The 15,995-nt window shown below is 49.7% G+C and overlaps 1 protein-coding gene across 3 annotated transcripts in view; it reads left to right on the top strand.

Annotated features, from left to right (window-relative positions):
• UBN1 (ubinuclein 1) overlaps positions 1-15,602 on the top strand; it is a 37,884-nt gene extending 22,282 nt beyond the window's left edge. Inside the window, exons 8-18 of one of the 3 annotated variants that reach the window (XM_025371545.1) lie at positions 2,407-2,477; positions 3,778-3,907; positions 4,081-4,199; positions 4,414-4,542; positions 4,725-4,871; positions 6,424-6,474; positions 6,572-6,617; positions 7,753-8,970; positions 10,364-10,598; positions 10,872-10,961; positions 13,331-15,602. In XM_025371545.1, coding sequence (XP_025227330.1) covers positions 2,407-2,477; positions 3,778-3,907; positions 4,081-4,199; positions 4,414-4,542; positions 4,725-4,871; positions 6,424-6,474; positions 6,572-6,617; positions 7,753-8,970; positions 10,364-10,598; positions 10,872-10,961; positions 13,331-13,380 — 2,286 coding nt within the window. In that variant the 3' untranslated portion in view covers positions 13,381-15,602. The remainder of the gene's footprint in view (positions 1-2,406; positions 2,478-3,777; positions 3,908-4,080; positions 4,200-4,413; positions 4,543-4,724; positions 4,872-6,423; positions 6,475-6,571; positions 6,618-7,752; positions 8,971-10,363; positions 10,599-10,871; positions 10,962-13,330) is intronic. The other 2 variants (XM_025371546.1, XM_025371547.1) reach the window with 2 other exon arrangements.
• Positions 15,603-15,995: the final 393 nt, after the last annotated feature.

The raw sequence follows: 15,995 nt of genomic DNA, 5'->3' as shown, positions 1-15,995 counted from the left end.
AGTAAATATTATGTGACAGACAGCCATGGGAAATATATTGATGAATAAGACTCAGTTCTTTTTTTTTTTTTTTTTTTTTTTTTAAAGACAAGGTCTTGGTCTGTCACCCAGGCTGGAGTGCAGTGGCACAATCTTGCCTCACTGCAACCTCCACACCCAGGCTCAAGTGATCCTCCCACCTCAGCCTCCAGAGTAGTTGGGACCACAGGCATGCACCACCATGCCCAGCCTTTTTTTTTTTTCTTTTTGTATTTTTAGTAGAGACAGGGTCTCATCGTGTTGCCCAAACTGGTCCAAAACTCCTGAGCTCAAGTGATCCGCCCACCTTGGCCTCCCAATGTGTTAGGATTACAGGTGTGAGCCACCGCGCCGGGCCAAGGTTCCATTCTTGTCTTCCATGAGCTCGTTACATAAATGGACCCAATAGATATGTAGATGGTGGACTGTAGTACAGAGCAGAATGAAGTAACTTTGTGATATCTGGACGGCCAAATAGCCCGACTTAAGGGGTAAAAGAGAGGCTCTTGGGGGGCATATAGAAAGCAGACTGGAGGCAACAGGCTTGCCCGGCCTCCTAGGGAGGATTCCCTAGGAGAAGGCAGGGAGCAGAGCTGAAGATGGGCAAATTGGTGAATTGCTGGGCCAGATTGTGGAGGACCCCAAATGCCATGTGAAGGAGTTTGGGTTTGATACTAGGCTTGGAAAGAGCTGCTGAAGGGTTCTGAAGAAGGGAGTGGCGGTCTTAAGGTTGGAGTGAGTTATTAGAAGTGGGGAGCACAGGCGGAAGAGCAGAAGCCAGTGGGTCTGGTGTAAGTTGAGTTTGCAAACCAGTGGGTCATCCATCCACAGAAGTGCGGTTGACCCTTGAACAGCACAGGGTTGAACTGCGTGGGTCCACTGAAATGCAGACGTTTTCTAACCAAATGTAGGTTGATTTGAGGGATGCTAAATCTGTATATACGGGGCTAACTTTTTGTATAGGCAGGTTCCTCAGGGCTGACTGTGCACTTGGATTTTGGTATATGCGGGGGTCCTGTAACCAGTCCCCTGCCTAACCAGTAATTGGAAATTACTCGGAGATAACTGGAAATTCTGGTCCAGAGCTTAGATGAGAGGGTTTAGGGTTTAGTTTAGATTTGAGTGTACAATTGTCTGTGTTATTTTGCAGCCCTGAGGGGGAAAGAAGTTATTGGGAGAAGTGGGTTCTAGTGAGAATCCTGGGGTCCGCCTATGGAAAGGAGCTGGTGGAGGAGGCAGATGGAGTAGTTAGAGTGGTTGGAAGGGGTCCCACAGGATGCAGTGAGAGGAAGGTGAGTAGGGGAAATGGTGGGGGAGTTAGCAGTGTCTGCAGTTTCAGAGGGGTTGATCCCTTCATTCTAGATAGTCACTTTATCACCCTTGTTTGCTGTCGTTATTGTATATCATGTCTGATTTCAGAAATTTCATTTCACACAAAGCCTTCAGACCAGCAGCTCTTGGGGTTAGATGAGTGGTTCCCAGCTCTCTCTGCACGTCAGCATCCGCAGGGCTGCTTTGAAAGAATCCTTGGGCCTCTTTTAGAGAGTGCACATTCTTGAGTCTCCTTTCCAGAGATTGTGATTTAAGTGGCCTGAGTTGCTCCAAGCTGCCCAGAGAATTCCAGTATGCAACCAAGTGTAAGAACCCCTGATGCAGACTTCGCAGGACCCCTGATGCGGACTTCCGCAGGGCCTGCTTTCTTGTGTTCCCGCTGTGTCGTGACTGCCTGACATGGTTGCTTCAGGGGTCTCTGAGCTTGCCATCCAGGGTGTGTGTTAACTGTGTTCTTTTGGAAAGCAAACTAAAGACTGTAGTGAAACTCCTATAATCTGGTGTTAATAGGTAATATGCTGGGTTAGTTATTCACATGGTCTGGCTAATAGCTCGTGGTATACCATAAGTAGATTAGGAATTGTCAAAGAGTTTAGATGTCCTTAAGTGCCAGAGCTGCACATTATTATTGTTTTTGTAGATAAAAAGGCCTTTAAATCCTATAGGCTGGTTGAAGTTCTTGAATATTTTTGTACTGTAGATACATGGAAATCCCAACTAATGGTGTAGTTGATAGTGTATGGGCACAGGGGTTATTTGGCCTTTTTGGCCTCTGGCCAAGTGCATTGTGATGGCTTTGACTCTGTGATTTTCTTTTCTGTGACTGTTTTAAGTCCTGGGAAGAACTGGCAGCCCACAGATGCTGCAGCAGCATTTGAAAAGAGAATGTTGATTGCAGGCGAACTTAACCCGGGACTAGGGTGGAGTTGGAAAGGTGGCGGTGTGATTGTATCGACAGGTGCTCTTCATGGAGCAGTGACTCCTGTGCCTGTGGGTGAGCGTGAGGGACTTGTGGGGAAAGTACACTAATGGTTGTTACTGTCTGCTGTGCACCAGGCTGCCAGAGCTGCTGAGGGGGAGAGCAGACAGAAGTTCTTCACCCAGGATATTAATGGAATCCTATTAGAGTGAGTATCGTCTGTCTGTCTGTCTGTCTGTCTGTCTGTTTCTGCTATTATTGAGCTTGGGGCAGGCCAGCCAGGGGAGAATGGGAGTATAATTGAACTGCGTAAAGGTGACCGCCAATGAGATAAAAGAAGAATTGGATTAACATGGTTTTATTGTTGTTTTTCTATTAAAAATCAAAACACAACAGAGATACCAAATACTTGTCTCCAGAAGTGGTAGACCTCCCTGATCTTAGGCAGCAGGCATTAATAGCATATGATAATCATGGCCTGTTGGAAGAGGATTTCTTGGCAGGTATGAGAGGAAGAGAGAGAGAAGGTGTTGCTTGCCTGTCTCTGAGAATCCTGAAGAATGAGAGACAGCCTGGTGGCCTCAGGGGTCTGTTCTGCCTTGGGTGTTGCTTGGCGTCCCTGGCCGTTCCCCTCGCTTGCACTCCTGCTCCTCGTGCCACGTGCGTCATCCCTAATGCTGTTCCCACACACCTGAGCCTCTGAGACACCATGCTGTGTGAATCGGGTTGAAAAGCAGAAGAGCAAATGTCTGTAAACCCAGACTGGGAAAAGTGAATCCTTGTGGCCTGGCCTGCAGTGTTGCCGCTTTTCTCCTGGTTGCAGTTTGTGGCAGGGGAAGCTTGTTGCTCAACAGCTGAGGAGTTTGTGTATGTAAGAATAGTTGTCAAAATGTGGGTGTTCCACCAAATGGCCTCGCCTGGCCAGAGCCTGGATTGGCCCCTTGGGTCAGGAAGTGTGGGCTGCAGAGAGCACCTGAACATTGGTGCGGATGATAGGGTTGTGTCAACAAGGAACCTGCTTGAGCATGCCAGATATGGACAGCTCAAGGCATTGAAGAGAAATATTTTTTTGCTTATCTAGATGGAGAAACTGGAGGGGTGAGGCTTTTTCTGACCTCTTAATGGTTGATAAAACTGGGGACTAGGGGGAAAAAGAAGAAATGCTGCCGGGAAGTATTTCCTGTCAACCCCAAGTAACTCATGATTTTCCACTTTGAAAGCTTAAAGTGCTTCAGAGCTTGTTCTCCTGGGCTCTGTTTTCCTGGTCTTGTTTTTGACCTGAGAGCCTTGACCCACGTTACCTAACTATGTTCATCAGGCTTGGGAGTTGGTCTTGTTTGTCGATTGCTGAAGATGTGTTTCCTTGGGCACTCAGTTACATTGTGTGACCAACAAGACAGGGTCTGACCTGCCTTTGGCCCCTAGCTTTCCTCTCCACATATGGTGAGCTGATGAAGACAAGAGTTGCAGTGAGCTGCAGCGGGTGGTGACTGTGTTCTGTTCTTCAGCATAGAGGCACAGACTCGGGAGCTGAGCAGTCAGGTCCGCTCTGGGGTGTATGCCTATCTCGCGTCATTCCTGCCCTGCAGCAAGGATGCCCTGCTCAAGCGTGCTCGGAAACTTCACCTCTATGAACAGGTGGGTGACTCTAGAGTGAAGCCCTTTGGCTTTGGGGCCTGGTGGAGGGGTGACTGAGTCTTAATCAATGCTGCATCTGCTGCCCCACTGCCTCCTTGTGATCACCCTGTCGTGCGTCCTGAACATAAGAGCGATGTGTAAACCTGGCTTGAATTTTGTCCCGCTCTTCACAGGGGGGGCGTCTGAAGGAGCCTCTCCAGAAGCTCAAGGAAGCTATTGGCAGGGCAATGCCGGAGCAGATGGCCAAGTACCAGGACGAATGCCAGGCACACACGCAGGCAAAGGTTGCCAAGTAAGTTTGTCCTGGCGCTTGCATGGCGCGACCCTCCCGTCTCTTGCCTCTTCCCCTCCCGTTTCTCGGTGTGTACTGCCATTTCTCCAGGAGCCTCTTGGCTCTTCTCTGGCCTTTTCTCCTTCTCTGTGAAGTCCCAGTTGTACAGAGGGTGAGGGGAGAGGTGGTGGGTAGGAGCACCTTGGGGCCCCATGTAATTCTATTCACCCTGTAGGATGCTGGAAGAGGAGAAAGACAAGGAGCAGAGGGACCGGATTTGTTCGGATGAGGAAGAAGATGAAGAAAAAGGGGGCAGGAGGATAATGGGACCTCGGAAGAAGTTCCAGTGGAATGATGAGATCAGGTGTGCCCCCACTGGGACTTGGCCTCTTTGGAGGGTTGGTAGGGCAGTGTCTGAGCACATCCCCTATTGCTGACAAAGGTTAGGCTCATTTACTTTCATCAGGGCTGCTGAAAGCACATGATTGGAACCTTGAAGAAGCATCTGGAGTAGTTTGGAGTTTCTGATTTCTGCCTCCTTCTCAGGGAGCTACTGTGCCAGGTGGTGAAGATCAAACTGGAGAGCCACGACCTGGAGAGGAACAACAAAGCCCAGGCTTGGGAGGACTGCGTGAAGGGCTTTCTGGACGCGGAGGTCAAGCCCCTCTGGCCCAAAGGCTGGATGCAGGCCAGGTGAGGGCCGTGTGCTGAGATGGGGATCTGCAGTCAAGACATATTTGAACGCTGCGTTTGTGCCAGGCCAACAGGATCCCTGCCCACAGGGAGTCACTGTCTAGCTGCCTCAACTCTGATCTCACCTGAGTAATTGGGGGACATGCAGGTAGCTGGGAAAGGGTGTTCTGGATCTTCCCTGGAGGAAGGGAAGTTGCCTGCAGGGTTTTGTTTTTGTCATATTTTTTGTCCCACTTCAGGTTGAGGTTTGGCCTCCTATCTCAATATGCACTTTCCTTTTTTTTTTCTTTTTTTTTTTTTGAGACGGAGTCTCGCTCTGTTGCCTAGGCTGGAGTGCAGTGGTGCAATCTCAGCTCGCTGCAAGCTCCACCTCCCGGGTTCATGCCATTCTCCTGCCTCAGCCTCCAGAGTAGCTGGGACTACAGGTGCCCGCCACCACGCCCGGCTAATTTTTTGTATTTTTAGTAGAGATGGGGTTTCACCGTGTTAGCCAGGATGGTCTTGATCTCCTGACCTCGTGATCTGCCCGCCTCGGCCTCCCAAAGTGCTGGGATTCCAGGCATGAGCCCGCGCGCCCGGCCGCACTTTCCTGTTTGAACATACAGGCTGCTGCGAGCATTTGAGAGATGGGTTCATCTTGGGTCTTTCTTGATGCTCCTGAAGAAGCCTCATTTGCAGGGAGCAGGGCTGACTCCTTACTGGAACTAAGTGCCAGGCTTCCGTCTCAGAGGCTACCTTGTATGAAGTCGCTTCCTGCGAATGAAGTTATTTCTGTCATACACAGGACAGAGAAAGTTAGCTGGAGTGATTTTATTGATTGGACCCGAATCATCTGTTGTGCGGACAGATCTTGGAACCTTTGAAATTGCAGTCCTCTCTACGTAGGCTGGACTCATATGAAGAACATTTTTTGTTGAGTTTCTCTGGACAAAGACGCGCTGGGTCACTCCACATTTTATTCCTGGAATGGAGGGAATAGGCAATAAGGAAAGTGCTGTGCCCTTTAGGGAAGCATCACCATGAGAGGTTTGAGGCAGAGCCATACATTTTCTTGGTAAAGGCCAGACTCAGCCTTTGGGCAGCCAGTGTGGCCCATTCCGATCCTCTCACCAGGAATTTGGCTCCCCAATCCATTGACCTTTTTTGTGTGTGAGGGGAACAGAGTCTCGCTCTGTTGCCCAGACTGGAGTGCAGTGGTACAATCTCGGTTCACTGCAACCCCTGCCTCCCTAGTTTGAGCGAATCTCCTGCCTCAGCCTCCCGAGTAGCTGGGATTACAGGCGTGCGCCACCATGCCTGGCTAATTTTTGTGTTTTTAGTAGAGACAGGGTTTCACCATTTTGGTCAGGCTGGTCTTGAACTCCTAACCTCAGGTGATCCACCTGCCTTGGCCTCCCAAAGTGCTGGGATTATAGGCATGAGCCACTATACCTGGCCAGTTGACATTTAATGTGGGATAGCCACTGAGTACCGGGAACACTAGCAAAGCTCTGGGAGTAGAGTCCCAGCTTTCTGGGGCGTGTACAGATGCCTGGTGTTCTGTGTGTTTCAGGACTCTGTTTAAGGAGAGCAGACGAGGCCATGGACACCTGACTTCAATCCTGTGAGTGTCTTGGTATTTTCACATCTCGGGACAAGTGTTGTTTTTGGTCTCCTCTGGATATTCTCTAAAGCTTTTCTGTGCTCATTCCTTTGAACAGGGCCAAGAAGAAAGTTATGGCTAACCCTTCTAAAATCAAGGTGAAGGTGAGTCAGTTTGCTCAGGTCACATGTCAGCTATGCTCATCTCCCTGCAACTATGCTCTGGAAACCTGTCAAGTGACTGTGGAAGCTCATTGATCTTTACTGGTCTGGGGACAGCTACTCAGGATATCATTCTTGAAGTTACACCGGGACAGAGACCCAAGCCACTTAACCCCCCTCTAGCCTTGGTTCTACAAACAGTACCCAGCTGGCCCAATTCCTGGGGTTCTTGTGGGATTAAGTGGGATCTTCTTGGCAGCCCTCTGAGGAGTCAAGAGCCCCTGCAGGTGTGAATGTATTACACTGTGATCTTTGTATGGAAGAAATACACTTGAGCCAAGTGCAGTTTAGCTTGGAGCCACAGCAGAAAGAAAAGGCGACTTTGTTGAGCCACCAGGCGGAAATGGAGGGCAGTACAGTGGCTGGAGAATAGACACTGTGAAGATTACCTTGGATGTTGCAGAAACCTCTCAATGTAGTAAAAATTGCTGTTTATCGACATTTTTTCCAGTTCTTAGTGTGGTGCCCTTAGCCATGCCTAAGCAGACCATGAGAATGAGATGTGCAAGTCGTTTACTCCTAAGTATCTGTTGAGCTCCCACAATATCCCAGACACACTGTATTGAGCACCAGGGATGGAGGAGTGAAGTATTAGACCCCATTCTTGTTCCCATGAAAAACTTACTCTTCTTTGAACCCAGTCTGAGGAGTTAGGTGCTGGGAAAAATCAAGGAGGAAAAAATAGCTGCTTTAAGCAATTCTCATGCCGTGCCTTGGTCTGATTGCAGTTAGGAGTGCGCTGACAGTGGGAATGCCAGTAGGCAAAGTATCTCTTCATGAGAGTCTTACACTTTTCAAAACAGAAGAAAATTTCTCCTGGTGGCATGTTTGTACTTAGCAACAAAGCATGCTGGGGTAAACCCAGCCCTGGCCAACCAGATACTCGGCAGGGGTGATGAAGCCATGGCATCTAAAGTCAAGGTGGGCGCGGCTCCTGCTCTCTCCTACCGCTTGTTTTGTAATTATACAGGAAGACCTAGTTTTTTGCGCCTCAAGTTCACATGTTTATATCCTCACAACAGGCCAATGTTGGCATCTTTGGACCTTTCTAAACATCAGCATTTCTGTTTTCCTTTAGGAATCGTCTACGAAGCCTGATAAAAAGGTTTCTGTCCCATCAGGACAGGTTGGTGGCCCCATTGCTTTGCCCTCAGATCACCAGACAGGAGGCCTGAGTATTGGGGCCTCAAGCAGGGAGCTCCCATCCCAGGCATCGGGCGGCCTTGCTAACCCTCCTCCTGTCAACTTGGAGGACTCGTTGGATGAAGAGTTGATCCGCAATCCAGCCTCCTCTGTGGAAGCTGTGTCCAAGGAATTGGCTGCATTGAATAGCAGAGCAGCTGGGAACTCTGAATTCACACTGCCTGCACCCTCAAAAGCACCTGCAGAAAAAGTTGGAGGTGTTTTATGTGCAGAAGAAAAAAGGAACTTTGTGAAGCCCAGTCCTTCTGCTCCACCACCAGCTAGCTCTCTGCAGTCACCCCTCAATTTTCTGGCAGAACAGGCTCTGGCACTGGGGCAGTCCTCTCAGGAGAAAAAAACAGAGAGTTCTGGCTACAAAGAGCTGTCCTGCCAGGCTCCCCTCAATAAGGGCCTGCCAGAAGTACATCAGTCCAAAGCAAAGCACCACAGCTTGCCACGGACGTCTCACGTGCCCCAAGTGGCAGTTCCCGTGCCTGGCCCCCAGGTCAAAGTCTTTCATGCCGGCACTCAGCAACAGAAAAACTTCACGCCCCCATCTCCGTTTGCCAATAAGCTCCAAGGCCCAAAGGCTTCTCCTCCACAGTGTCATCGTTCCTTCCTGCAGTTAGTGAAGACAGTGGCCAAAGGCCAGGGCTTCCATCCCTCTGCACCAGCCACCTCAGGAGGCCTGCCAGCCTCCAGCAGCAGCTCTCACAAGACCCCAGCCTCGTCCTCTTCTGCCCTGAGCCATCCAGCAAAGCCACACTCAGTCAGTTCTGCAGGCTCATCTTACAAGAATAATCCCTTTGCCAGCTCTGTCTCCAAACATGGGGTTTCTTCTGGCAGCTCTTCCTCGGGAGGAACACCAGTCCAGAGTTCTGCTTCTGGGAGCCTGGTCCCTGGCATACAGCCTCCCTCCGTGGGTCAGGCCACCAGCCGACCAGTCCCAAGCTCAACAGGGAAAAAAATGCCTGTTTCCCAGAAGTTGACCCTGGTAGCACCTCCAGGCGGTCCAAACGGAGATTCCAGTGGAGGGACCCAGGGAGTGGCAAAGTTGCTGACCGCGCCCGTACCTTCTTCAGTCAGTGGTGTGACATCGTCTACCTCCTTGTCAGTGAGTATCCGGCATAGCAGCCTGCGCTGCCCCACTCACAGGGGCCTTGGGGATGAGGTTGCTTGCCTTGCCCCGGGTGGAGAGAGAGAGATCTAAAACCACAGGTCAGGTAGGAACAGTGGGCTCAGACGTAGGAAGGGAGACGGGAGACTGGGCTCCCTGTTCTCAGGTATTCACTTTTCTGGTGACAGGAAGCCCAGGATGGCCTAAAGCTTCTTCTGAAGAGGGCAAAGGGAGCTAAAAGACAGCCAGCACCATGCCTCTTCAGAGGCTGGGTCTGTGTGGCACAGAATGAGCCACAGCACTCGCCTTCTGTGACCCCTTGCCTCTCTGTCTCTCTAAACAAGGCGGATGGAAGTGCTGTCTTCTCTCAGTGGAGTCATGTGAGGGTGTTCATGGACCAGGAATAGCAGGACTTTCTAAGAGTGATTCTGTTGATTTTTGAAGGACAGAGTCCAGTGATTTAGCAGGTTCGGGAAGAGGGAATGAGCATTTTTTTTCTTTTTCTTTTTCTTTTTTTTTTTTTGAGATGGAGTCTTGCTCTGTCACCCAGGCTGGACTGCAGTGGCGCTGTCTCAGCTCAACTGCAAGCTCCGCCTCCTGGGGTTCACGCCATTCACCTGCCTCAGCCTCCCAAGTAGATGGGACTACAGGAGCCCATCACTGCGCCCCGCTAATCTTTTGTATTTTTAGCAGAGACGGGATTTCACTGTGTTAGCCAGGATGGTCTCAATCTCCTGACCTCATGATCTGCCCGCCCTAGCCTCCCAAGTGCTGGGATTACAGGCGTGAGCCACCACGCTCGGCCTGTTTTTTTAATATATAAATGAAGTGGTTGCAAAGACAAAACCATAGAAAGGTCTGTTGGAGGTCTCACCTCCTTTCCTGCACCCACCACCCCTGTAAGGTAACTAAGCTTTTTAGTTTTTGGTTTATTTTCTTTTTAAACAAAAGATTAATAAATATATACAAAGGTATATATATATATGTATGTATGTGTATGTGTATAAATATATATACACATACACATGAACATTTATGGATACCTATATTACATTTTTCCCTTCACAAAGGAGGCTTTCTTTTTTTTTGAGACACAGTCTGGCTGTGTCACCTAGGCTGGACTGCAGTAGCGTAATCACAGCTCACTGCAACCTCTGTAGGAGACATATTTAATATCCTGCTTTTTAAAAAATTATGTTGCCTGGAATCCATTCCATGTTGGTTCATAAAGACTGTCCTGGGTCCTGTCTTTGGCGCTGCAGGGTCAGAGGGTGCCTCCGAGGGCCAGCTGACATGGATGTGTGTGTCCTCCTTTGTGTTGCCAGGTTTGGTGTGAGTCAGCCATGAACAGGACTGGAGTTCTTAACCTCTTGCTGTGTTTCTTCCGTAGAAAGGAGCGAGTGGGACTGTGATGCTGACCGGCTCCTCTTTGATGGCTTCACCCTACAAATCCAGCAGCCCAAAACTGTCTGGGGCCATGAGCTCGAACACCGTGGGAATTATAACCCCTATTCCTGTCCATGTGCTCTCCTTCAGCGCTGACTCCTCTGCCAAAGCAGGGGTCTCCAAGGATGCCATCGTCACAGGCCCTGCCCCTGGGCCCTTCCACCATGGCCTTGGCCACAGTAAGTGCTTCTTTGCTGCCTCTGGTCACTTGGGAACCTCTAGATTGTGGCCAGGGGTCCTGCTGTCATGTACTCTGGTTCCTGTGTTTGAGTCTGGTGTGTTACTGTGGGGAACATCTCCGGGAACTGTGCCGAGCCCCCACTGCCCCTTTGGGTGTGGTGCCCAGACTGGCCTGGCAGGTTGTCAGGGGCTCTTGCCTGCTGGAGCTGCTTTTCCGTGCCTGTCTTCAATGTGTGTGTTTTGTTCTTTTCTCCCCTCCTGTTTTCTCTCAGGTCTTCTGGCTGGCTTGCACTCCAGCCCGCCCCATGCAGCGCCTCTCCCACACGCTGCCGTGCCCACCCATATCCCGCAGAGTCTGCCAGGTAATCACCCGACGGTCAGTGTGCCATGCGCACCATGTGCCTTTGCCCTCTCCATCCCTGGGTGCTTTGCCACTGCCAAGGGTCTTGGTGTCTTTGCCTTGTCGCTGTTGTTTTGGTTTGTCCTTTGAGGCTGTACTTTGTCTGTACTCAGGGTGACACGCACTTCTACTCTTGGGGTTTCCTCTGGTCCCCACTTGGAGCTGCCGCTGGGTCAGCCTCAGCCTGTGTGATCACAGGGAAAGTTGCGGGGGGCAGGGTGGGGCGGTTTTGTGTATGATGGAGGAGTTCCTAACCCTTGGCTCGTTTTTTTCTCTTCAGTTAAAAAAAAAAAAGGAAGGTAATGGTGCATCTTCTCCAAGGGCTAATTGGGTACAACAAGGTCTTGAAATGCAAGCTGCTCCACTTTCAGATGTGATTGCTTAACAGAAGACTCTCTAAACTTTGTTTCCATTAAAGGGAAAATCCAAGTAGCAGCCAGAGGCCGCAGTGCAAGACTTTGAGAGGAGCAGCTTTAAATCTGTCCAGGTGTAAAAACTCCATCAAAACAGATTTGGAGGCACAGCAGGCATGTGGCCGGTGCTCCCCTTAGAATAGCGCCTTCTGAAATAGCCTCTAAAAGCCTCAGGCTTGAGGCTGGTCTGGTAGCACCTGAGAAGAGGGCTCAGGTGCCCCGGGTTGGCAACTTTGCATTGAGTGCATCTGCCTCACCCTGTCCCAAGTCTGCGATTCTTGAGTACGCCTCCTGGAATTTTGGCATGGGAAGTCTCATGGTGTCTCGGCTTTGACCTAGCATTCTTCCTACTGTAGACCTGCTTCAGACATGACCAGGGTGCTACTTGGATAAGGGGAGAGCCACTCTCATGGGAGACAGCTGAGGTAACCCTGGTGAACTGGTGCCAGGTGGAAGTAAGGACCCTCTATGCTGCATGTCTCCCAAGTTACATCTGCCTCATGATGTGCTGTGGCTCCCTGGCACCATGGCATTATAGTAAATGCCAGAGACCATGTGGGGCAAGACTCAATCTGGATATCTCCACAGTGGAAATTGTGCTGCTTTGAGGGGCTAAGCCTACAACACTAGTGACTCCTCCTTTCCTTGGGAGGAGAAGTAAAGTGCAGTGACTTCTCTACAAACTAGAGGCTGCAGAGCCAGCTTGGTAAGAGCAGGGGTCTTTCCAAAGTCAGGCTGCCCTGCCTCTGCTTGCTCTCAGGAACGTTACTCTCAGAAAAGCAAAGTAATTGAGGCCGGACCCGGTGACTCACACCTGTAATCCCAGCACTTCGGGAGGCCAAGGCAGGAGGATTGCCTGAGTCCAGGAGTTCAAGACCAGCCTGGGCAACATGGCAAGACCCTATCTCTACATTAAAAGAAAAAAATTAGCCAGGTGTGATGGCATGTGCCTGTAGTCTCAGCTACCCCCAGTAGTATATAGCTTCAATGAGGAGGAGGATATTGAATGTCCCCAACAAGAGGAGATGAAAAACATTTGAGGTGATGGGTAGGCTAATAACCCTAACCTGACACTACACGTGTTAGGTGTCAAAACATCACTGTGTACCCCATAAAATATGTATCATTATTATGTGTCAGTTTTTAAAACTGTTTAAGGCTGTCAGAATCTGGATGTGGTGGCATTGAGAGGCAGGAGGATTGCATGAACCCAGGAATCAGAGGGTATAGTGTGCTGTGATCATGCTTGTGAATAGCTGCTGTCTGGGCAACATAGTGAAACCTCATCTCTTAAAAAAAAGTTTTTTTAATCAGTTTAAAAGTTCGGGGAAAAAGAAAGTCAATGAGAAAAGCAACTATACCACAACAGGGTTATCCACGTGAGCTTCTCACTTCCTTAGATGGACTTCAGCTTATAGGATGACACGAGATGCAAGTAAGAAGCTATTTGCGCATTTCAGCCGTGTGACTTGTGTCTGCATTGCTTTCCTTTCTTCTGTGGACTGAGAATGCTAGTCCTTTGAATTTGTCTTTACAGGACCTGAGGGTCTTTTGATGGTAAGAGAATGAATGATCATTGCTGCCTTGAGTTCTATGTGATCGTCAGGCCTTGCCTCAGGATGGCAATTGTAGCCTGAGATGACATACCCCAAGTTGCATAGCAGAGTTGCTCTTCTGGGAACACCATGCTGAGTGACCACGAACCTTCGCAGTGCTAGTATGCTTGCAGGCTGCAGCCAGGAGGAGTGTACACGAATAACCACTTGCTGGTGTCTCATGGCTTGTTTGAGCTCTGGAACACTCAGCGTTTGGTGAATTTTGCTATTTAGATGTTTCCCTTGAAGTTTTGTTACTACTGCCTTAAGGAAATCAGAGAGCCTGAAAAACTTGTGTTCTAATTTTTCTTACTCTTTTCCAGGTGCTTCTCAGCTTCACGGGAAAGGGCCTGCTGTACCACGGAAATTGTGACCGCTTCAGAGGCAAGGCTTGCCACTTGGGTCTGGGTGGAATCAGAACGTGCAGGTCTCCCAGGATGGACACTCACTGCGCCCTTTCTGCTGCTTGGTGTTCTTCTGGAGGAGCGTGAGTTCTCAGTGGAGCGCTTCTTGGCACTTCTGACGTGCCTCCCACGGAGGGAGCCGGGCCCTTGCTGCTCAGGAGGTGCAGACTGTCCTGTGCTCTGGGCCTTGCGGCTCTGTTGCTAGACGGTTGTTAGAGGGGCAGCTCTAGGCTGGGGCGTGTGCTGGGCCATGGTGGGAGGCATGGTGTTTACAGGCTCTGGTGGCAGAGCAGTTGGCACACCTGCAGGTGAATCTGCCTGACCCCCTGGCATTTGGTCAGAGTACCTCAGAGCACCCCACTGCTCAGGGGCTCCTTCTGGCTGCAGTAAGCTCCCTGGATGGTCACAGTGCCGCCTCATCCCCAGGCTGTGTGCTCAAGAGAACAAAACCCAGGCCAGAGCCACAGCTAGGAGACCTGCACTGTCCCTGCAGAATACTAAGAACACCTAGGGTGTGCTCACTGTGGGGGCCAGTTTCTCCTCGGAACATGACAATGAAGCTCTTTTAGAGAAAAGACCTTTGTAGATTCAACAATTGTGATAGGATTTTTACAGACACCTATTTTGGGCTCAGTTTTCATCATTACCATTAAATGCATTGGATAGAAGGGGACTGTTCTTCACACATCATATTATAGGAAGACATAATTCCAGTGCCTTTATGGTGGAGCAGAATTCGACAACACATGTCCATTCAGCCCTCTGAGTGGATCTGAGATGAAGACCTTTTTAAAGATATGTCTGTATTCAAGACAAAGCCAGTTTTGAGTTTTTTACACTTGCACATCATTATCTGTGCCGTCCTGACTAGACGGGTGTCTGGGCCCCCAAATTCCAAGTCCCAGTGTAGCCAGGGCTCCCATTTTGCTTTTCCAGAGTTTGTGGAGTTGGACTGTAGAGCCCAAAGCCCTTCATCTTTCTGAGGGTCAAGGATACCAGGGGTCCCGAGTCACAGATAGACATTCCAGTTTGTCTTCTTAGGAATCATTCGTAGGCAGTGCGGCAGAAGCAGGCCTCTGTGAAGTGTCTGCCAGGTAGAAATAGGCCTTGAAGTCCTGGGGCCCTCCAGGCAGTGGGGTTATGTGTCGACTTAAGGATGATGTGCAGAAGAGCTTGAGGAGTGGATCAGAGAGACTAGGACAGTTACTGCAGAGCTCCTAAGTCACCACTCAACCAGTGGCTGTTTCACAAGGATTTGAGGGCACTTGCCTGTCCTGTGAGGTCTTTGCCACAAGGTGAGTCTGAACTGACTGCTCCAGCTAAGTGATCTCAGGCACGTTGAGAGTATAGTGTCCTCAGCACGTACACCCGGGGGAAAATGGATCGCTCTTGGCTCCTGACTCCCAAGGTACAGCGCCCAGTAACTCATCATTCAGAGGTTTCCTGGCCTTCCTGGTTTCCCAAGGAGCAAGACCTCTGTCCGCCCTTTGGCCTGGCCTCTGCTCTGACTCCTTTTTTACATAAGAACCAATCTGTGTTTCACATTGGGCTAAGTGGATTCCTTATCCCTTTGTTATATATTTTTTGCAACTTGGATTTCCAGTTTGTTTACAGAGTAGTCTTAGGTAGTAGCAAAAGAGCCAAAGAAGAGATTTGTATTGCTGAGCTCAAAGCCAAGCAGAGGCCGGCAGTGGAGGCTGAGCAGGGACTCTCCAGGCTTCTCTGCCCATAAACACCCGGGTCCCAGCCCCTCCTTCCTTTCCCTTTGGTGCTCCCTCCTCCCCATGTACCATTGCGCGCGCAGCTGGAGCAGAATACCCTCATTTTTAGGAATCTAGTGATGCCTCTTGCCTCAGGGAAACGTTTCTTTGATGGGGAGTTTGAGATTTCTTTTTCTTGTTTATGCTTTATTTGTGGTAATGAAAGAGCGAATGACTGAACAGCCATGGCAAGGCAGATCTACAGGCGAGGCCGCAGCAGAGGGTAGGGCAGAGCGGCCTCGGGGTCTGGGGGCTGCAGGGGTTTCCTTGGTGCAGCGAAAGTCTCTGAGCACTTACCGGGCGTGGCCGTTTCTTATGTGTGAGAGGGGCTGTGGCTTTTGTGCAGCGACTATGTTGGTGTTAGGGGTGGTGTGGAGATTGTTAATCTTGTATAAAGTGATTCAATAAATTGTTTCAAGGTTTCCAAAACATTTTTTCTCACTCTTTTTTTTCTACCCTGTGGAAGTAGTTCGTCCTGTAGGAGCTGTTATATATGGAATATCCATTTTGGCTGAAAGCCAAGAGGGAGTGGGGGAAATAAGCCTTGCATGCAAAAGAAGAAACACGTGGACCGTAAAAGTAGACTCCAGCCACCAGGTTTATTTTCATGCTATAAATAAAGTTCCCTATTACTTCCCATTTTCTTATGTTCTACATGAGATACAGAGAACCAGAAATTTGTGTGGTGAATAATCAACTGTTTGTATACCTAAATACCAATGAGATGATAAGCGAGACTTGTAAAGCACTGAAACTGAGGCTAACAGCAACACAATCCACTATCAAAGGGTTTAAATGCCAGAACTGTGAAACATTCTCTGTAG

The sequence above is a fragment of the Theropithecus gelada genome, chromosome 20 (assembly GCF_003255815.1).
Source record: "Theropithecus gelada isolate Dixy chromosome 20, Tgel_1.0, whole genome shotgun sequence".
NCBI classification, from domain to species: domain Eukaryota; kingdom Metazoa; phylum Chordata; class Mammalia; order Primates; family Cercopithecidae; genus Theropithecus; species Theropithecus gelada.
This window is presented reverse-complemented; position numbering and strand designations above follow the sequence as displayed.